This window comes from Miscanthus floridulus, chromosome 5 (assembly GCF_019320115.1).
Source record: "Miscanthus floridulus cultivar M001 chromosome 5, ASM1932011v1, whole genome shotgun sequence".
NCBI classification, from domain to species: domain Eukaryota; kingdom Viridiplantae; phylum Streptophyta; class Magnoliopsida; order Poales; family Poaceae; genus Miscanthus; species Miscanthus floridulus.
Window position 1 is genome coordinate 19061144 of NC_089584.1, and position 22821 is coordinate 19083964.

A 22821-nucleotide genomic window follows, 5' to 3' on the forward strand; every position below is an offset into this window, starting at 1 on the left:
TGTTGACCGATCGTGAAGGGGTTTCTGTGCCGAGTCCATCATATCATAGAACGCCTGTGCGGCTGCTTCCATCTCCTCCTTCTCACATCCCTCATTGAACTGTCCTTGGTGAAAGTCATCTAACATGTCGCTACCCCGGCATCAGCATCAAAAGCCTCCACCCGTGGTCTCACCACCTCCTCTCTCATACGATGGGCTTCACCATGGTGGACCCACCGGGTGTAGTCCGGTGTAAATCCATTCTTCACAAGATGTTTACCCATTTCCACCTTGTTTACCCTTCTCCTGTTTCCACATTTGCTGCAGGGACACAAAACTAGGCAATGTCCTTTAGCAGCGTTGCCAAATGCACTGTTCAAGAAAGCATCGGTCTTGTTCATTCATTCCGTGGTGTAATCACTCTGACTTCTCCAGCCCGTGTACATCCACTGATGGTCATCCATCCTCTAACATATGTATCGGCAAGTAATGTAACCATCAATTGTATCTACATGGTGTTCCTACTGTCTAATAGGTGAGGATAGGTCCTAATTCCACCCGTAGATACGTAGATGAGGTTAGTTTCCATGCTCTACTCCTATCCGAGACAGAATTTCGGCAGCACCTCCCTGCTGTTCTCCAGATACACATCCTGCCAAAGAAGAGTGTGTATCCGAAGAACAACAGGGAGGTGATGCCGAAACTCTGTCTCGGACTAGAGCAGAACATGGAAACTAACCCATCTACGCATCCGCGGGCTATCCAAAAAGCGTGGACAATTCGAAATAGATACGGTCATAGATATGCAAAGATCTGCATACCTCCAACCGTATCTCTTTCGAACGGGAGACGCCTAACTGAGTTACGCGATCTACGATAATGATACAAAAAGAGGGGTTATACCTAGGGTGGCAACGGAGTCAGGCTAGCGGGGCCATGGCGGGTCGGTGCAGTGGTGAGACAACGCGGTGCAGGCAGACCAACACGATGGCGAGAACTCCGACTCAACTCTGACGGGCTCTTCTCTACAAAAATGGAACAAAATACTGTCATTTACAAAAAAAATCGGCAGAACCTCCCCTGCACGGTGAGGTTTCCAAAACCTGCAAAAAACAATGGCACGATGGCCGACAAGCACATATGGCTCAACAGAAGCCATGTAGTTTGGATATCAATCCATGCAGAAGAATATATCCAAGTAGTACCACTACTTGTACTACTACTTTCACTATTGCTACTACTACTACCATTGGTTCTTCTACTACTACCACTATTGCTACAACTACTACCATTAGTTGTACTACTACTACCACTACTTCTACTACTACTACCACTAATTCTACTACTAATACTACCACTAGTTGTACTAATACTACCACTAGTACAACTAATACTACTACAACTACCACTACCTCGACAATAATAAGTGAGAAGGCATACCTGATGGGTGACGGGGTAGGGGCAGGCGGCGTCGTGATCGGGTGGAGTCGGGGACGGGGTCGAGCACGGATGGCGTCGGGGCGGGTGGTCCACGGGGCGCGGCCGGGGGCAGGGCAAGGCTGGAAAAAAGGCGCGGCCGGGGCGTAGAGCCAGCCGGGGTCAGGGCGGCACGGCCGGGGGAAGGGCCAGCCAGGGGCACGGCGCGCCCTGTCGCGCGGGCAGCGGGCGGCGCGGCTGGGGGAAGGGCCGGCCGGGGGCACGGCGCGGCCGGCGGTAGGGCGCGACGGCAGCGGGCGGCGCAGCCAGGGGAAGGGCCTGCCGGGGGGCAAGGCCGGCCGAGGGCCAAGGCGCGCGGGGCAGCGAGGGCAAGGCGGCGCGGGCAGCGCGGCGTCCGGGCGGCGCGTGGCGGTGCAGGCGCGCGGGGCCAGCGCGGCGGTTGGGCGGCGCGGGCGCGCGTGCAGGCGTAGGGCGCGCGGGCGGCGCGGGCGCAGGGCACGGCGGGCAGCGCGGCGGCCGAGTGGCTCGGTGGCGCGCGGGCGGCCGGTGGCGGCGGGGCGAGCGGGGCGGTGTGGGCGCGGCGCGCGGCGCGGAGGCGGGGGCGGGCAGGCGTGGGCGCAGGGTGGCTGGCTGTGACTGCCCCGGCCGGTCAAAAACCGCTAAGTCCGTGGCTTGCCGAGTGCGGATCAGGGAGGCACTCGGCAAAGATTTGTTTTTTTTGTTTTTAATTTCTTTGCCGAGTGCCCCAGATCTGGCACTCGGCAAAGATTTAAATTTTTTTTTTAAATTCTTTGCCGAGCGTCTCAGATTTGGCGCTCGGCAAAGAAAAAAAAATTTATTTTTAAAATACTTTGCCGAGTGCCCCCTGTACGGCACTCGGCAAAGATTTTTTTTTATTATTTCTTTGCCGAGTGCTCCTGTGGATGCACTCGGCAAAGAGGAAATTTAAAAAAAATTTAAAACATTCTTTGCCGAGTGCCTGATGGTTGGCACTCGACGAAGACACCCTTTGCCGAGTGCCATGCCCCGGCGCTCGACAAAGTTTTTTTGTTTTTTTTTGTTTTTGGCCTCCAATTTTTTTGTGCAGCCTTTTTAAAGCACCAGGAACTCCTAGTTACAATTTGAGGATTTTTTGTGGCTTTTTGTTATATTTAGTTACTTTATTTCGTTTACTTGAATTTGTCCGGAAATTAGAAATTTAAACTGCACGTGGTACGAATAATGAAGTTTAATGATTCGAAAATTGATAGTCATGTTAGTGAGCATTGTGAGAGGCCGTATCTAGGAACGGACCCGAAATTTCGGACATTTTGTTCACGAAACATGTCCGCGAAATTGCGTGTGAAGTGTTTATAAATTCTATAAAAAGCAAACAAAGTTCGAAAATCATGAAACTTGTTGAGATATCGTGATATTATATGTGGAGGCTATGATAAAAATTTTAGAAGATTTCGTGCATGTTGTCACGTACGATGCTTACAAACCAGGACATCTCCACATGTGATATCTATCACATGTGACATCTCCACATGCAGTTGCACTGTCACAGAGGAAGGAGGTGGTGCATTGCACTGGAAGCCGCGAGGATGTACGTTGGCGAATGCGCTGACCCACGGTCTTCATCTCCTAGTTCACGGCCACTACAGGTCAGTTAGTCTGCAATTCTACATGGCGTCTTCCGGGACGAGCTTAACACGGGAAGGAGACGCTAACGTCGTCCTTCTTCCAGCCTGCTTGCACGCGTCATAGATGAAGTGACCTGTGGACCCGTCAGAGGCTCAGAATAACAGAAGCAGAAGCACAGGAACGGAAGGTGTGCCAGCTTGCCTGCACGCGTTGACGCAGCGCAGCTCGCACCGTCGGCCGCTCCAAACGGATGGAACCCGTCACATATCGCAGGCACGGAGACACCGTCGTGCGTGAGCAGTGAGCACAAAGAGGCCGGGATGCCTCCGCAGTACAACACAACGTACGGCTCCGTGCCGCGGAACGAGAGCGGGTACATAATGTTCAAGACCCTGCGTCGCGTCTCGCCGGAGCGCAGCTTGTCTTTCTGGTTCCGGAGGATGTGGGTCGTGGCTCTCAGGGCACGTCTAGTGAAGTGCAACAAGTGAGCTAATAATACGATACGGCTCAACACAAGAGTGCCAAAGTCATGGACGGATGCGAAAGGGGTTTTGAACAACTTCAGTGATTTGCTTCTTGTCTGTGCGAAAGCTGATCAGTGCACTGATGAAAATGACATGGTCAAGTAGCAGCATTTAGGTGCCGTACGTGTATATTCGTCTTTTTCTTAGAAAAAAGAAAAAAAAAGTATGGTGTACATTCATCGAGTGCCCATAAACACATGGACAATTCCAGAGTCCTCTGTTCAGCAAGCAGAGAGGACTAGCTCGATGCGGCAGCGCCACACTCCCTAACGTCTGGGTGATCTGTCTAACTTGCTGAAAAACAACACCTTTGCTAGGCACTCAAGAAGAAGAAGTTATGTCCATCGGAACGTGCCGAGCGCAGACCATTTCAACAATGCGTGGAAATTTTGTCAGGCAGATTATGGCAGACATGGCATTATGGGGGCCTTTCAGCAAGCCGAGGAAACTAGCTCGATGCGCCAGCGCCACACTCCCTAACATCTGGGTAATCTTTCCAACTTTCTGAAAAAACACACGTTTGCTAGGCACTCAACAAGTTAAAGTCTCTCGGAACGTGCCGAGTGCAGACCATTTCGATAATGCGTGGAAAATTTGTCGGACAGATTGGGCCATCGCAGGCCCTCAGGCCTCAGGCCTACGAGTAGCATCTAGCGAGCTGTTTGGTTTCTCGTACAGTAACATAAACGTAAACAATATCAGTCGCCAGCTAGTTCAAATTTATTTCCGCGGGTAACAATAGGGGGTGTTTGTTCTTTAGGCGCTTCTAAAATTCATGTCACATCGAATGTTTAAATAATAATAAGAAGTATTAAATATACATTAATTATAAAACTAATTACATAGATGAAGGCTAATTTGCGAGACGAATTTTTTAAGCCTAATTAATCTATCATTAGCGCATGTTTACTGTAGCACCACGTTGTCAAATCATGGCTAATTAGGCTTAAAAGATTCGTCTTGCAAATTAGTCATAAGTTATGCAATTAGTTTCGTAATTAGTCTATATTTAATACTCCATCTATGTGTCCAAACATTCGATGTGACAGGAATTTTAGGAACGCCTAAAAAATCAAACAGGGCCTATATATTAGTCGCCAACTAGTTCAACTATATGGTCATAGGGGTGGTGCATAAGTGAGACGGTTGACGCTTAATTAGGTCAGCACATCGAAAAGGAGCTAGATCGCTCGATGTAGAGTCTAGCCGATTTTTGGTCAGCCAGCGCCATGGGTATGTCCGCACCCGGACCTTGTGCCTCTAGCCATGAGTGCGATACGTAAGACCCGTCACCGGAAGAGCCTCGCTGGGAGCGTGATTCGCAAGACACACTGGCGAGGTCTCTTGAGACCCAAAACTCAACACGCCAGGGAGGGACCCCATCGGGGTGTGCAGCGGCTGGGCTGCTCTAACCGGCCTAACCGCTCTAGAGCATCGTCGTCGTCGATCCTCTAGTCATGCAACACCGACGAAGAAAGAGGAGAAGAGGTAAATAGGAGAAGATGATAGAGAGAGGTAGTAGATGTGTTTTTTACGATTGAGTGTTGAATCCTTCAATCAGTCATGGTCCTCTCATATATAGAGAGGGGGTGGTCTTATCCCAATAGAAAACAACTCTATATCGTAATCTCTAAATTTCCTATGCGAAAATACGTCCAAATCCTGACCAAAATAGAGTTTGAATCGGACCCATCCAGGCAAACCAGCCTAGCCGATTCCCAAACTGGCTAGGCCGGTTTTCACGGGGCCTGGACAGCCACAGGGGCAGGCAAACCGGCCTAGCTGGTTTACAAAACGGCCTGACTGGTTCAAACCGGCCTGGCCGGTTCTGGTGCAATCCGGTGTCGAAAATCTTCCAAAAATTATAATTAATTCATCCGGACTCCAAACGAGGTAAACCATATATGTTTTTCGATCAGCTCGACGAGAGGAACGCAATGGTGCAATCAAATCATGCATTTGAGGATCTTGTTGGGAACCGGCCTGGCAGTTCCAGCAGGGCCAGTACCTCCGAAATGATGTTTCTTCGTCCAGGCTTCAAATGGGATGATCCAAATATGTTTGCTGACCGTCTCGACAATAGAAACATGATGGTGGAGTCCATTATATGCTTTAGACGCTTTTGATTGTCAACAGAAAACAAAGAGTGACAAACCGCTATTAAGAGGATATCAATTATCTTATGCATACTGGGACAATACGACTTTACCTCTTAAAGCCTTAATCTTTATCACTTCGAATCAAATATATCATAGTAGACCAGTAGCCTTTTGTTTCAAAACAAATATCACAATAGTAGACCAGGTGCCCCTTCCAAGGACGAGGCATGTAATATCTGTTGTTGTTTTTCTCTTTTTCTTCTATTAATATAAATTCGGCAAATCTCTTGCCGTCTTTCAAAAAAAACCCTCTGTCATAGAGATACCTACAAGTTTAATGCCAAATTCCACTTGAAGGTTACCGTTTCATAGAGTTGGTAACCGTTGTAAGATTTTTGAATTTACAACGCTTATCTCCTTCATCTTTAGCACTTCACTAGAAACTTTTGTTTTGGTACCACTAATCATGCCCGTGCTTTTTGCATTCAAACTGTAAGCTGGATCTTCGCTGCAAAAGAATGAAAAAAATTGTTATATCAACATTGTTGTAAACGATACTGAATAATTGCTGAAATATATATGTATCTCAAATAATATCTTACAATATTTGACTGAAGTTTTGCCTTGGTGGCATGTCTAGTTCATCTGAACCTCTCTCAAACATTTCCAAGACCTTTCCAATGGTAGGGCGATGCATTGGTAATATTTGGATGCACCACAGGCCAATCACACTCATTTTTCTGGCGATTCCTTTGTTGTCACGTGTAACTTCACATGCCTGTAATCCATCGTGTCGACCAAAGTGGTCATAAATCCAATGTGGAAAATACATTTCACTTGACTCTTGAGCCATCGATTTAACATTTTTTCTGCCTCCAACCATCTCTAGCAACATCATTCCATAGCTATAAACATCTGATTTTTCTGAAACAACTCCGAAGGTTCGAGAATGCACTTCAGGAGCTATAAACCCAGGTGTTCCTCTAGCACCGGTCATAGAAAGCTTGCTCTCCTTGGTATGGCACAACTTGGCCAAACCAAAATCAGCAATCTTTGGGTGAAAGTTCTGATCCAGAAGGATATTTTGAGGTTTGATATCGAAATGCACTATGCGTGTATTACAACTATGGTGCAAGTATTCCAACCCTCGAGCGATCCCAATTGCTATGGTATAGAGCTTATCCCATCCTAAAATTGCTTTGGGATTCTTGGAGTATATATACTTATCCAAAGAACCATTTGGCATATACTCATATATGAGGGCCCTCTTTGTTGAGCCTTCCAAACAAAACCCAAATAAGCTAACAATATTAATGTGAGATGTCCTGCCAATACTAATAACCTCATTCACAAACTCCTCACCGTCACCTTTGGAGTCATGCAGGAACTTCACTGCAACTAGACGACCATCATCTAGCCTTCCTTTGAAAACCATGCCATAACCACCTTCCCCAAGCTTATTATTAAGGGAAGATGTTATCTTTGTTACTTCGGAGTACTTGTATCGTTTTGGAGCTAGTGACCCATGTAATAATATTAGGGCCTCAATGTTCTCTTCTGTGGTGCTGCTGGTCTTTTTGCATAGGAAAAACCTTAGTTTTTGCTTATGCCAGACAAAAAAGAAGTATGCTACCAATAGACTGCCGCCTCCTACTCCACAGACTGCCCATAATAGTGTATCAACATTAGCAATATGTGGTAACCAATTGATCCTAGACATTCTGAACCATAAGATGCTAAAAAGTTCGTGTAGTGCAGGAAATGGGACCCAATATAATAGATACAAAATACAATACATGGTTGGTACTCACCAATTCCGACTACCATACTTGTTTTCATTTTTGCTCCTGCATAAGAATAGTAACTGTGAATAGCTTGCTAATTTAAATGTAATATTTTCAGATTAAATTAGTCTATAGCCTTCCATGGCTGTCAGTTAAGATATGACAGTATATATGAGGAGAATAGAAAATAAAAAGAACTGTTCAAGGAAAAAAGAGATGTATGTTTAAACATAGAAATGCTCATTAGCATTCGATGTCCAGCAATAGTGACCATTTTGCATCTTTGTGTGGCATGAGAAAATATAAGCCTGTACGGCTGTACAACATAGATGTACTTGTAGATATTAAATAGGTATATTTGCCGTGTTTACTGATGATAAACCTGCAAATTCTCAGTGCCCTACAGCCAGAATCAAACATGATGTCATCCTGGAGACAAAGCCACACTATTTGGTCTCTACAGGCAAAAAATTGCTACTACCATTTCCCCCGTTCGAGATACAATGGTCAATTATCAGCGCAGGATATATTTATCGATGCACTGAATACCTCTCTCTGATCTCCAGAAACATCATGGAAAAGCAGAAGCATGGCTATGTTACAACCTAAATATTAATGAATTGTCTAGGTATAAATGATTATGGTAAGAAATTGAAGGTGTAAAGTTGAAAAAGACAGCACAAGAAAATGCAGCAACTGTGGATTTCAGTTCCTCAATTGAAGGTGGTACCAACACCGTCAGCTTGTTAGAAGTAAAAGAAATAAAAATCTTGACTTCTAGACCATAATGACATCAAAATTGTATGTCCATATATAGATTATGTGGTCTTTGTAACTGCTGAAAACAGGAACAGCATCTGTTAAGAAAATATCTCAGACAAGACAAAAAAATATTTCAGACAAGACAACAAACCATGATTGAAGCACATCCGGGATAGGTTAAATTAGGATGGACAACAGTAATCCAGTGCCTTGTTTGAAACTTTCTTGCATTGTTGTTGGTTACCATTATTGACTTTGACTTTGACTTCATCGAATAGTCATAAAATTCCTTAGTCATGATTGCTGGCCCAAACTATCTATATATTCACCAGCAAATGGAAGAAAATTTAAAATGGGGGATGACTAGAGGGTAAACTTTCTGTCCTCATTCCTCAAAAGAACCTTAAAGGGTAAAGCAGTACTCCAAACATAGATGCGTGAAGAAACACTTCTACGATGAGCATGGGAGGGTTTTGAGATCAATCTAATTTCAAATTATAAGCCAAGGTGTTGGTACCACCGCCAACCAGTGGTTCCTAGGTTCTCTACATAGAACCAAAGATGCAGTTAGCTAGATAAGAGAGAAAAATAGCCCTCAGAAATCGTAGCCAGAAAGTAAGCAAATCCTTACGCAAACTGACTCTTCACACAAGCCAGAAAAGTCTTGGTGGAAGAAAATAGCACAGACACGTCATGCTCACAAAAGGCATGCAGGAGCAATATGATGCAACGAGGAAACATCAAACATGAGAATCAAAACAAACAACACCAAGGAATCTTGTGAATATCAAATCATCAAAAAAATTGTCCAAGCCATGCAGACTATATCACTGTTGTGCAGTTGAAACATGACTAACCACATCACATGGGTATGAATGCACCCCATATAAATTCACTGCAGTGTGTTCTTCTCAACTTTAGAAGCTTGATTCCACAACAGATAAATTCAATTGTTTTCTTAAAAAAATATAGTGCATTGGTTAGCAGACGCTAGAACAGTTCTCTAGTCAGCTATCACTAGTAGAAGAAAAATAGGGATAAGGGCCATTGGTACGGCATCTTTTTCAAATAGTGTAGTTGAATACTTCAACCAATGTGTTTGACTATAATACAGTGGGCCTCAATGTCCCAATCAATGGAATAACTGACACTAATCAACCAAAAGATAATTTGCCGTTGAAGCAGACTGTCCACGTAAAAGCGGGACAAACTTTTTTTCCAATCAACATTGTATATTCCATGCAGCAGTGATCACGCTAAACTGTATGAAGACGACCTGTTGTTATTATTCAATTAGTACGGATAGCGACTTTATGTCATTGGCAGGACTGTATTTGGCACCCAAATGGACACTACAGAATCATTGAATCCTTTGCATAGTTGCATTGCATGACCTAAGAACTACTGTTTTTGTTCGAGAAAAAAGAACTACTGGTAAAGTGGTAATTGACTACTAGAAGAGTAGGAGTAAAGCAATCCTCCTTTAATTGTGTGCTTGAACTTCTCTGATTTTGCTACTTAAGATTAGCAATATATTCTACTACCAAGCTGAGGAGTGCAACCCTATTAATTTTGCTACTTGCATTCAAATTTTACTATTTCACTCAAAAAATCACTTAAAAGTGAATTATTCTAAGAGAAATGCAAACATTCCTCAACAGAGTGCTAATTTAAAGGCAAATAATCCACATTCTATAACTACTCATCCTGCTGACAACTTCTTCGCCATACTCGTCTGTGTGTGTTTTCTGGAGGTCGTGGGTGATATGCACATCTTCTTGCTCTGAGAAGGCGAAGACTACATAGCATTTTACATCAAATAAGATATTTTTTCTTTTAGTTGAATTTCCCTTTTTCTCTCTGTTAGTATTGTGCGTGGAAATTGTTGAAATCAGACACTTTAAAGAATTTAATGGTTTGTCTCAAATGTAGACTTTAAAGTACACTTTTCGCTAGTATGAACCAATGAAAATGGAAGGTCAAGTTCTTTGATTGAAAGTTCCAATCAAGGCTCCACTGAAAGCTGGATGCTAGTTGAAAGTTGTCTTTGTTTGGTTGGAGCTTGGAAGTCATGGTTCACCCCAGTTGAAACACTTAATTCTATCACTAATTTGAAAGAGTCAAACTGTTATGTATACCGGTGAGGAAAAAAGAGTAGTTGCACCTATAACCTTAGTTTCAAAAAGTGGTCTGCCTCGCCTAGGTGTTTTTCTACCTAGAGTGGTTTAGGACTTGACCCAAGCATGAAAATGGCCAAAGGCGACAAATGGAGGTGGTGGAAGATTAAGTATGGTCATATAACTCATGTATGTGTGAAACTATTCAAATTCTTTCTTTAACATGAGAATTACTCTGATTAATCAGAAAAAGGTATAACTGCGTAGAATTGCCTAGGCAGCATCAGCGGCAACGACAGGACCATCCACACCAACGACGAGACGAGCGAGGTCGAGGCCATGGTGGGAGGTTAGGAGGAGCATGGGTGGGGTGGGGTACTGGGGTGTCCACGATTGCAGTAGCAACGAGACAAACAGGGGGAGGAGACTAACAGACTTTGAAGGTGGTCAACGGAATGCGCTAATAGTAGATACGCTTTTGGCTTTGTAGGTTTAACATGAACATGTTGGAAAAAGCTAATAGTCGATCGCTCCAGTGGGCAGCACTGACGCGACGCCAACGCGCCAGCGCCACGCCACAATCTGCATGATGCAACGGGACCAAGAAAGTCGTGCGGCTAAAACGACCAGCACTATTAGAATTATAAAATCGTAGCTTTTATTTTTTAAAATCCAAAAATTAACCCGATAAACTAGGATCACAAAGGCATAAATTGTATCATTTATATCATAAAACTTGAAATTTCAAAAACTATACCAGGGATTGCTGGGTGGCCAGTGCGCGCACGACACCCCCGGCATGCAATTTGTCAGTGTCACCACCAATTGAGCACGAACACGACACACGAGATAATAACCATCACTTCCAGCTGCCGCTGGCCAAAACTATCTACCGGTGGATCGAGGGATCAGGGAAGGCAGCCAAGGTCACTCAGGGTGAGATGAGAGCTACTCCTGCTGCAAATGGGGACCTAATTCCATGGGGCCTACGAAGGATAAGACTATGAGCTCCACTCACTTCTATGTCAGCCCTGATTCGATGCTACTAGTACATATAGGGTGCATTTTATATACTCCCAGAGTAGATACTCCCATAATCAATAAATCACATTGCGTATATGTACATACTCATTTATAGTATCCTAGATGGTCTAGTATGATGATATACCCCATCTACATAAACTTCGTTGGGCCATATACACCCTAAATCTAGAGATATACACATGGGAGTAACTACTCCCTAGGTGTATTCCTCTTCCTGCTAAGCTGATAGATAGATAGACTCGGTATAATACTAGTTCCAAGAGCGAAGTTACCTGGCGGCGGCGGCAGCGGTGGTGGCCACTGCCATGTCGCTAGGAAGCCATCCCTGACGAGTTGCTCGTAGTTGGTTGCGTTCACCTTGCCGGACACCCCGAGCACCGGTACCATGGTAGCGTTGCAGTCCTCCAAAAAGTAGCTGCCTGCTGACTCGTCGGGACGCCCATCGGCGGCACGAACAAACGTGTTCTTGTGGCATACCGTCTCCACGAGCCCCGCGCCTGGCGGCGGCGGCTTGGTGCAGTTGTAGAAGATGAGGTTCTGATTGACGGGACTGACCGAGAACGGACGAACAAGACGGGACGAGGTGTTGGCTGTCGGGATGCGGCACCCTTCGGGCCTAGACCTATTGAAATATGCTAGTCTATCGGCGATGAGCAAGGAGCGGTTGTTGTAAAATATGCTGAGGATCTGCATAGTGATATCGCTCTGATAGTATCCGAGGTATGGCGTCCGGGTGGTGTAATGACAACGAACCTGGAACCCAATCCCGGCGCCGCAGTTGGTCTGCTCGGCGCCCTCCGGGATGAGCCCAAACGGGAAGGAGATGGTCACGTCGCCGCAATAATAGGGCGGGCACTGCTCTCCTCCTGCTTGCCCATCTGCTGCCGCCACCGGCGATGGTAAGGATAAGGCCACCCACACCGACGACGAGACTAGAAAGAGCAGCAACAAGGACGGTGCCATGGAAAGCTTATTAATTCGACGATGGCATTAGCAGGATGAACAGAAGGGTGAACCGCTCACAGGCACTGGTGGTGGCTGGGCTGAGTGTAAATGGTGAAGGCGAGTCCGCGTCGTCGTGTGCGTAGAAACGAAACTTTGACTAGGGGGCATTCGGGTCGGGCCGTCGTCGTCATCCACGCATAGGATATTGTGCAGTACTGGGCAAGGCGACGACTGACGTGACCGCGGGTGCGCCGCGCTTCCCCGGTAAAGGCACGCTCCAACGAGAGCCACCAGATGTTATAACGACGGGGAGACCGGGATGCTCTAGATATGCTCTGACTACTAACTGTTTTTTTTTTTTTGGAAATGAATTGACTATTAGAGTAACTGTTATACCTACGGGGAGACCGGGAGACGAGGCCATCGATTGGTGCCTATCTGTTACAGGTAGCTACGGTCGGTCTTGACGGTGCTCTCTGATTCTTCGGTGTTTCCTTTGTCGCATGATTGTTCTATGTAATCGCAACCTTTGTGTGCTGTTAGGTTCAGCGGACTCGGTAATCGTGGGATTATCGTGGTCACCTGGGCCAAACTTTACTTCTGCTTAATGGAAAAAAGCGTGCTACGGCGTGGCCACTTAAAAAAGATTTTCTTTGTAAGCAAAGACAGGGAGTTCTAACGCTCAATTATGAAGGAAAAAGAGTTTGATATACAAGGGCACCTATGGTGCTAAACACCACCGTCATAGGAACAAAAACACAATTAGCCACCGCTCACATAGAACTTAGCATGTTTTTCAACGGAACTCATGTACTCCTAAATTTGCACGATTGCTTTATGTTGATGTGTTTGCCACAAATAAAATCACTTAATTCGTATCTTCTCTCTCAAACGAATGTGTTTCTATCGATTTCCTACCAGCGAAATCTGTTCTTGCAAAGCTAGAAATAGCTATTTTTCCACATAGGTACAGACATACTCTATCCATCCAATAATAAATAAATAAGCATTATAAATTTTTGGACAGATTAACAACATTGTAAAAGGACGCAGGTACTGTTATCTCCTTTCTTTTCCCGGAGAATATTTCATGGATTTTAAGTCTTTGACAGTTATCGTTTATATGCATCCATGAATATCTGCCACATTACAAGACAGTGTTTCCTATTTATGTAGAATGTTATTTATTTTGAGATAAATTTAAAACCTTAGAATGTTATTTATTTTGGTGCGGAGGGAGTATGCTTTACTTGTGAGTGAAAGAATTGTCAGAGATGTCTAACCAACAACTAGTTGTTTAGTCCCACTCATCAACCAAATTTTTCTCATGCACTTATACTATCTTACAGCTATATTTACACTGCCTTATTACTATATTTACAATTATTTCTTTGGTGTAATTTATTGCATAGAGTGATGTAATTTGGGAATAATACAAATATATGCAATTTTTTTTTTAAAAAAATTACAAATTATTTTTATGGATTCCAGACATCAGAGAGATATACGTCAAATTGTTCACAAATTCTTAAAAAAATTAAAAAAAAAACAAATCCACACAAAGGAGGTGAGAGAGGAGAGATTGGGTGTTCTGTGCTCGTGTTCGTGTGTCAGGCGGACGCACACACCAGCATGATTGCTTGCTTGATGCTGAAGTGGTGCAGCTACAGCAGGTGGTGAGTCATGGGACGGCCACGAGGGGAGGTGCCGAGGACGAGGTGGAGGTGGTGGGCGGCGGCATGTGGCATCGGTTCAGGGCGTGGGGAGGCTGTCGCTTCGGCATCGTATGGCCCAAAATAGGGTTGATAACAACCGGTACATTAACCGGTTGATCATTAGCTTTTCTGGAAAAAAAACTATACTTGTGAATGGATTTTTTGTTTTTTTTTTGGGTGGGTGGGTGGGTGGGGGGGGGGGGGGCGGGGGGGCAAAAGCTCTGAATTATACATTTATGGCCACTTTCATGCAATTTACAGGCACATAGACTGTAGACGATCTGGATGCGGATATTAATTTACACATTTGTGGTGGACATAATAACTGCTCTAGTATAGTGGCTCTACTAATAGGTGATCTCTGGCATCAACCATACGCAATCTATAATGATTTGCCTTGTTGTTGAACTTGCGATCTTGTAATAGAGTTGCACAAGTGTGCAATGTTTGTTTTCACGTAATTTACTTCGAGATTAGCGAGGTAAATTTTAGCAAAAACAAGGAATATATCTAGACTTACAATGTGAGATGAATAATATGCAAAAGCATGGAATTTTCCAATTAACAAACAAATAAACAAACGAGGAACATTTTAGGAATGACAGAGGGTGAGGTAGCTTATATGGTATTGAACTCACTGCAAGGTCCCGCCGCTGCGTGGACGCCATCGGAGCACTGGCGCGCCAAGACGTCCTCGCCGGCATCGACGGAGCACTGGCCGCCGTTCTGCACGCATGGCGCGCAATCCTCTGCCGTGTAGCTGTGCTCTAGGAGAAACCCACCCTTCATTAGGCGGTTGTAGTCAGCCGCCACCACCCCTTGGTATCCCAGCACCAGCTCCCGGTTTCTGTTGCTAATTTGGAACAGCACAGCGCTCAGGTCGGAGGAGGCGTTGCCGATGATGGTGAGATCGCAATAAGTATATTTGTCACCGGACGACAGGTCGACGTTGGTGACTACGAACGAGCTGTTTTCATAGAAGATATCCAGGATCTGGTACTGTTAGTGTTGATCTCCTCCGACTCGGCCCAACGGTTGAGTCGGGCTTTGATCCGCGCCCTGATCGGGGGCGTCCAACCAAATCATGGTTGGTGAGTCCCAGTCGCGCAACGCCATATAAAGAAGGTGGGGGGCCGGAGCTCGCAGTACGAGGTTCATCAACGCCGCCATAAACCCCACCTACAAACCCTAGTTCGATCGAGAGGGGGCGCTAACAGCGATGGGAAGCTTCACCGCCTCTGGATCTACGCTGCCACTGTCCTCAACACTAGCCCGTCATCATTGGACTTCACCGCCGGGACACCGCCGTCACCGGGACACTGTCGCCATGGCCACTTCCTCCCCAAGCCCGATGGTCTGACCCTCTGCACCTCCTCTCTCCCTCTAGTTCTCTCTCTAGGAAGAACTCGCTTTTATCCCAATTTTAGTGAAGACAAACCCGCTAGATCTACTTCTAGTTGGTCCTAGCAGTCTAACAATGGTATCGGAGCCAGGTTTAGCGTGTAGATCTAGTTTGGGAAGAAAATAGAAGGAGGTGATTCAAATTTTTGATTCGGATGAAATCCTAACCCTAGATAAGAGGACGGAGAAGAGGAAGGACCTACCAGAGTCCTTCCACCGCCGTCGCTACCGCCATCACGTGGGAAGAACACCCCAAGCCGCTGGCTCGCCGGCGCTCCGCCGCACTGTGTGCGCGCACTTAGGGCACCGTTGGTAGAACACTTGACGGTGGCGCATTCACCCTACGGTGAGCGTGCGCGCACCAACGAGCAGGACAGGGGGCGGTGTCGCCACCTCCCTCTGGTCGCCGCGGGCAACAACTACACAAATCTCTTGCCTCTGGTGTGACACTGAGGGAAAGGGGGAAGGAGAGAAATGAGGTCTAGGGTTTGGGGACGCCGCCCGGCCATGGTTTTGTTCCGCCGAGAAGGTCGGACAGCCGTCCGTCCAGATGGATAGCCAGGGACGACCGGGCCAACTTTCGTCCTAGGCGGGTAGGGAGTTTCCCGGCCCAGGCCCAGGTTGTGGCCTGGGATGCGGGGCGCGCGATGCGCGAGCAGGCCATGGGCCGATTTCAACACTGGGCCGCATGAATAGTCTGATTGGGAATTAGTTTTTTTTCTTTTCAGAAGCATTTCTTGGATGAATTTAGTCTAGATTTTAATCTTTGCTTAAATTTGAACCAACAGGATAATTTATTTAGAGAGTAGATAAGTACATAGTGATGCTTCTGAATAAGTATTATTTTTTAAGATTTTTTTCATGTTTTCGCTGCTATGATTAGGTTTATCCTCTAATTAAATTAGAACCAACGGGAAAATTTTAATTGGAGGAGTAGTCAAATTTGTTTAAGTTAAATTATGATGTTATTTTCTGACCAACGTTGATGATAACAATATTATAAGTTTATTTATGAGTTTTATGCATTAGTTTTATTTCTGCCCAACGGTGATGTAGAGTTAATGTAGAAGCACATTGTATGTTTTAATTTTGACCAACGTTAAATTACGGCATACAATTATTATGTCAAATGTTTCTCACTTTCTCTGATGTTGTTTTTAGGATACAACCCAATGATGTTTATCTCGTCCATTCTGCCTCTAAATGAAAGCAGCTATGGCATATGGCGAGAGAAGCTTGAGATAGCACTTGCGCTGTGCGACAATGATCTAGCACTAACCTCTCCCTGTCCCACTGAGCCTAAGGACCCGGTGAGGGCAGAAAATGAGACTGATGCAGCTTTCGCTACTCGGGAGTGGGACCATGCAACAGTAAGAATTAAGTACGACCTTGATCGTGCGAAGTGGGATAGTTCAAACGGCAAGTGTTTGATGGTGATTAAGAGCTCCATTGAGGATCCAATAAGGGGAGCAATCCCAGAATGTACCACCGTCACTGAGTATCTCAAGAAGGTGGAGAGTCAGTTTACTGGCTCTTCTAAGGCTTATGCAAGCACTCTTATTAAGAAGTTAGTCAATGAGAAATACACTAGGGGAGGGATTAGAGAGGACATATTGAAGATGAGCAATACGGCATCCAAGCTCAAACCAATAGACATGGGGCTTAAGGATGAGTTCCTAGTTCATTTGATTTTTGCATCTTTGTCTAAAGAGTATGAAACCTTTGTAGTTAATTACAACTTACAGCCAGATAAGTGGGACATTGAGATGCTCATTGCCACATGTGTGTAAGAAGATGAGAGGCTTAAGAGCTCATATGATGACTCCATCAACCATGTGAAGAAAAATAAAGAAAAAACTTTAAGAATGCTAAACCACAAGGGAAACCTCAGTGGGGTAGTAACTCCCCTTCTAAGTCACAAGGAAAGGCCCCTTAGACTGATCACCATCAGAAATTCAACAATGTTCAAGTAGACAAGGATATCTGCAAATGGTGCAAGAAGAAGGGACACTATTAGAAGGATTGTCTAGAGTTCCTAAAGCACCTAATGAGAAAAAGGTGTGGACATTATTATGTTTATAGATGAGTCCTTGTATTTAAGTTATGCAAAATCTACTTAGTGGATTGATTCAGGTGCAATTATTCATGTTGTAAATTCATTGCAGGGATTCCATATCAGGAGGACCCTACAAAGAGGAGAAAGACACATTAAGGTAGCAAATGGAGTCAAAGCTGAAGTTGAAGCCATTGGAGAACTCCCATTAGAATTAAATGATGGCTTTGCACTTAAGTTTATAGATGTCCTTTATGTACCCGCTTTGCGTAGAAACTTAATAAGTGTTTCACGTTTAGACCATGATGGATTTGATTGCCATTTTTGTAATGGCCAATGTAAGATTATGTTTAATCATAAGTGTGTTGGTCTTGCCTTCAAACAAGACGAGCTTTATTTGTTATCACTTTGTGAGAATATAAATGTTGTGAATGCCTCCTCGCCTATCAATGTAAGTAATAAACGGAAGAGAATTCATGATGTATCATCAAAATTATGGCACTGTCGTTTAGGCCATATTTCGAGGGGGAGGATAGAATGACTGATTAAGAAATCAATTCTTCTGCCATTAGAATTTGAAGACTTAGAACAATGCATTGATTGCATTAAAGGAAAGTATATTAAGAAAATAAAGAAAGACACCAAACGAAGCACAGGTGGTCCATTTCCTATGAAAAGTGTGGATGGTTATAATTTATTTATGACATTCACAGATGATTATTCTCGTTATAGCTATATTTATCCAATTAAGGAAAGATCAAAAGCATTGGATAAATTTAAGATATTTAAGGCTGAAGTAGAAAACTAGCATAATTTAAAGATTAAGATAGTAAGATCCAACCGTGGGGGTGTACTACGATCGACATACCCCATATGGCCAAGTTCCTCGACCTTTTGCAAAGTTCTTATAGGAAAATGGCATAGTTGCCTAGTACTCTACATCAGGCGAGCCTCAGCAAAATGGAGTAGCTGAAAGACGAAACCGTACATTAATGGATATGGTGAGAAGTATGATAAGTTACTCCACTTTACCGATAAGTTTGTGGATGGAGGCGTTAAAAACCACCATTCATATTCTCAATCGAGTACCAAGCAAGTCGATACCCAAAACACCATATGAGTTGTGGACAGGAAGAGAACCCTCACTTAACCATTTACTCGTGTGGGGCTGTCCAGCTGAGGCTAAAGTATTTAACACAAACATTGAGAAGCTAGACTACAAGACAATCAGTTGCCATTTCATTGGCTATCCAGATAAGTCAAAAGATTATCGTTTCTATTGTCTTGACAGGCATAGGAAATTTGTAGATACAAGACACGTTGTGTTCTTGGAGGATGACATGGTCAGGGGAGCATGGTAGCCCGAGAAATTAACTTTGAGGAGAAGCGGGTACAAGTGCCCACTCCAATAGTTCAGGAGTCATTTTTCTCGCTGCTTGTTGCTGTTGCACCAACAGTGCAGGAGACTGTAGTGACAACACCTGTTGTTAGTTCTCCCATGACGATAATAAATAAACATGAGGAACCTGTCCTTCAGGATCCTATAGAGCCCATTGTCGCACATCAGGAAGAGCAACAACAGTCCCATATGGAACAAGCACCAACTAATGAGGCCCCTAGAAGGTCTCAAAGAGCCAGAAAATTAGCTATTCCTGATGACTACAAAGTCTATGTTAGTGAAGAATTTCAAATGGAGGGTGATCCCACCTCATTTGAAGAAGCCATGAAAAGCGTTCACTCGTCGAAGTGGCTTGAAGCCATACAAGCTAAAATGAGATCAATGAGCACCAGCGATGTTTGGGACTTAGAAAAAATTCCTAAAGGAGCTAAAATAGTAGATTGTAAATGGGTCTATAAAACTAAATATGACTCCAAAGGGAATGTGGAAAGATTTAAAGCACAACTTGTGGCAAAAGGCTTCACGCAAAGAGAAGAAATAGACTACAATGAGATATTTTCTCCAGTCTCATATAAGGATTCTTTTAGAATCATAATGACGTTAGTGGCACATTACGATTTAGAATTGCATTAGATGGATGTGAAGATGGCTTTTCTTAACGGGGTTTTGGATGAAAATGTTTATATGACATAACCAAAATGTTTTGTCGTGAAAGAAAAGAACGTATGGGATGCCGCCTGAAGAAATCCATTTATAGATTAAAACAAGCCTCTAGACAGTGGTATTTAAAGTTTGATAGAACAATAAGGAAATTTGGGTTTAAAGAGAATGTGGAGGACAATTGCATTTATGCAAAGTTCAAGAATGGGAAATTCATTTTCCAAATCTTGTATATGGATGACATCTTACTCATTAATAGTAATGTTAATCTACTACTGGTGACGAAGAAGTTATTCTCCTCAAATTTTGGTATGAAAGATCTCGGTGAAGCTTCATTTGTTTTAGGAATAGAAATACACCGAGATAAAAGAAAGGGGGTTTAGGATTATCACAAAAGGCATACATAGAAATGGTTCCAAAGAAATATAGTATGCATGCGTGTAAGCCTTCACCTACTCCCATAGTCAAGGGCGATAGTTTTGGGGAATTCCAATGTCATAGGAACCAATATGAGATCGATCGAATGAAAGCGGTTCCATATGCTTCAGCCGTCGGAAGCTTACAATATGCTTAAGTATGTACACACCATAACTTTGCTTTTGTTACCAGGATACTTGGCAGATATTAGAGTAATCCAGTAATAGAACACTGGAGAATGGTAAAGAAAGCTTTGTGTTATGTGCAAGGAACAAAAGGCCTCATGCTAACGTATAGAAGATCAGATTCCCTACATATAGAGGGGTATTCAGATTTAGATTTTGCAGGAGATGTAGATGATAGAAAATCCACATCAGGCTATATATTTACTCTTGCAGGAGGAGCTATATCATGGAAAAGCTCCAAGCAAACCGTCACTGCATCGTCCATGATGTATGCCGAGTTTGTAGCAAGTTATGAGGCCACGGGGTAGGTAAACTGGCTAAAGAAATTTATGCCCGGGTTGAAAGTGGTCGACGAAATTCATAGTGTAGCACCCGGTTTTAAGAACAAAACTAGATGCACACCATATGTGAGCCCAGGAAGTCAAATCTCACATATAACTACAAATAAAGATAATATCGAAAGACAATGCTCAATATATAACATACTTAGTATAAAGGATATAACCTTAGACAACAAACAGCGGAAAGACAACTCTGATCTTCGGGTGAAGACTCCAATACCACAGGGACAATTGACTAGTTGATCACAAGCCTAATTCCTCCAAACTCTAGCAATCTGGTACCCATCTAGGATTTTTATCCAAATAATTGAAAAATAAAGCAAGCATAAGTAAATATCGTACTTAACAAATATAACATGGGGTTCATGAGGCTCAAAAGGCTGACACTAGTCCAACTACGATTAGCTTTTAATGAGTCATGATTTTAGCAATTGAGTAGCAACAAGTTTATCACAAGCCCATATAAACACATGATCAGATAAACATGAATAATGAATAGCATAAACAGTCATCATTAGTGAGCATCTTCATCATACATATCATCAGTGTTCATCATCTATTCCGTAAGGGTTCCAAGGCCGCTCGTGACCGTAAGCACGACTATTATAATAGTTTTACACTCTGTAGAGGTTGTACACTTTCACTGTGAGTTGTGATTTAACCTTTTGTCTGAGTTCATGAGCCTCTTAACCCACTACTAAGGAAGATCGGCAGGGTTCACTATGAAGCCTTTCAAAGTGTCGGCGCAAAAAATGGGGTGAATGCACCTGACACGTTGCAAGCCGGAAGATCTGAGCGAGGTCAACCCGTAGATCTTGCTTGGCTTCAACACAAGAACGGTCAGTTTCGGGACCAAAGGCGTGCCAGTCAATTTAACCCTGCAATTGACAAGGAGAAAATAATCAGTAGTTTAAGGTGAAACATGTCGGCGTTGCACCAGATAGTTCCAATATGTGTCAAGATAGCCGATTCAATGAGGCTATCGACTAAATAGTAGATATCCAGCATGTCCATGAATAAAATATATTGAAGTAGAAGCAATCGGCCATTGTTGAATGATGATGGCATGAGGATAATGACCGATATTCATAGATCATGATGATTTAATAAAGGCTAATCAACCAAAACAAGTACAATTGTAAAAGCCTTTCGTAACCGATTTTCATAGATCTAGCATGGAAGCATAATCTATCGGCTAAAATAGCCAATTCAGGTAGAAAAAGGATTATAGCATGCAAACAAACGATAGTTTAGTATAAATGAATCTACAAACGCTCTAGATCTAATCTGTTACCATCAACAATGAGGTTTGACCGGATCAATACATCTATGATAAGGATAACAAAACTAAAGCCCAAGAATCCATAAAACCATCTATATATCGACAGGCTCATGGAAAACATGTTATATGTGTTGAGTGTAGGCAATCGGCTAAACATGTCTGATATGTGGCTAAACAGCCGATTGATATGGCCATCGACTACAGAGTCGATATCTAACAATAAAGCGATAGAAATAACATTACCGGCTAAACAGAGCATGATCGATATAAAGTATCGAGCCGATAATATTAATGAGCATGATCGGTAATTTAACAGATGAAAACAATAATGAAACCGGCTAATTCATAAATATAAATAACGAACATAAACAGCAGGTGACTGAGAAACAGATAAGCATAATAAAGCTCAAGTAATCGGTTAAATAGCGGATACATAGAAGATGGAGGCATAACATATGAACAATCGACTATTTAATATGAACAATTTTATAAACTCATCAAATCTAGTCTATTATCTTTAACAGTGGGGTTCGACCGGATCGATGGCAGATAATAGATTAAACCTTTAAAGTAAACACATCTACTCATATTTAACAGAATCATGAAAACATACTATGAGCGTTAAAGTGTAGGCAATCTACTATTTAGCCAACGCAGACATAGCAAACAACCAAGGGCATGCCTGGCCGAAAGCAAATCTACCAACTAGCATACTCTGATTTAGAGTGCTAACAGTGGGGATCGAACGGATTGTTACAGCCATAACAGCGAGCTATAGACCAGATTCAACTAGCTAGTAAACCTACTCAAGATCAAACATGCCTTGGTCGCGTACTATACACGATCAAGATCGAAGTAGAACGGCCGATAAAACATAATCCATCGTTTAAAGTAAAGATTATCACAATATAGCAAAATAAACGATGGACTAAAAGGATATGGGGCCAATTTAGATCGATCTGGATCGGGCAGGTTGATATTGCTGAAACTAATGACAATAAGAACACCAGCAAGATCGGTAACTTAATAAATTTACCCGAAGGATGCCACC

The 22821-nt window shown here is 43.5% G+C and overlaps 3 protein-coding genes across 4 annotated transcripts; 1 reads left to right on the top strand and 2 right to left on the bottom strand.

Annotated features, from left to right (window-relative positions):
• Positions 1–904: 904 nt before the first annotated feature.
• Positions 905–3421, bottom strand: LOC136454353 (extensin-like). Its single transcript, XM_066454801.1, has 4 exons — positions 3274–3421; positions 3085–3175; positions 1420–2046; positions 905–1004 (listed from the first exon to the last, which is right to left on the bottom strand). The coding sequence occupies exons 1-4, from the start codon at positions 3419–3421 to the stop codon at positions 905–907; spliced, it is 966 nt and encodes a 321-aa protein (XP_066310898.1).
• Positions 3422–5429: 2008 nt separating this feature from the next.
• Positions 5430–12551, bottom strand: LOC136449616 (LEAF RUST 10 DISEASE-RESISTANCE LOCUS RECEPTOR-LIKE PROTEIN KINASE-like 2.3). Of its 2 annotated transcripts, XR_010758063.1 has the most exons (5): positions 11645–12551; positions 7477–7512; positions 6268–7327; positions 5776–6173; positions 5430–5685 (listed from the first exon to the last, which is right to left on the bottom strand). XR_010758063.1 is itself a non-coding variant. In XM_066449722.1 (4 exons), exons 1-4 carry the CDS (start codon positions 12333–12335, stop codon positions 6032–6034), a joined length of 1929 nt encoding a protein of 642 aa, XP_066305819.1. In that variant the 5' UTR covers positions 12336–12551; the 3' UTR covers positions 5430–6031. The 2 variants fall into 2 exon arrangements, 1 of the variants encoding a protein (XP_066305819.1); XM_066449722.1 differs by having other exon boundaries at positions 5430–6173.
• A 4054-nt stretch (positions 12552–16605) lies between these two features.
• On the top strand, positions 16606–17223 carry LOC136454354 (uncharacterized). Its single transcript, XM_066454802.1, has one exon. It carries the CDS (start codon positions 16606–16608, stop codon positions 17221–17223), a length of 618 nt encoding a protein of 205 aa, XP_066310899.1.
• The last annotated feature ends 5598 nt before the right edge of the window (positions 17224–22821 follow it).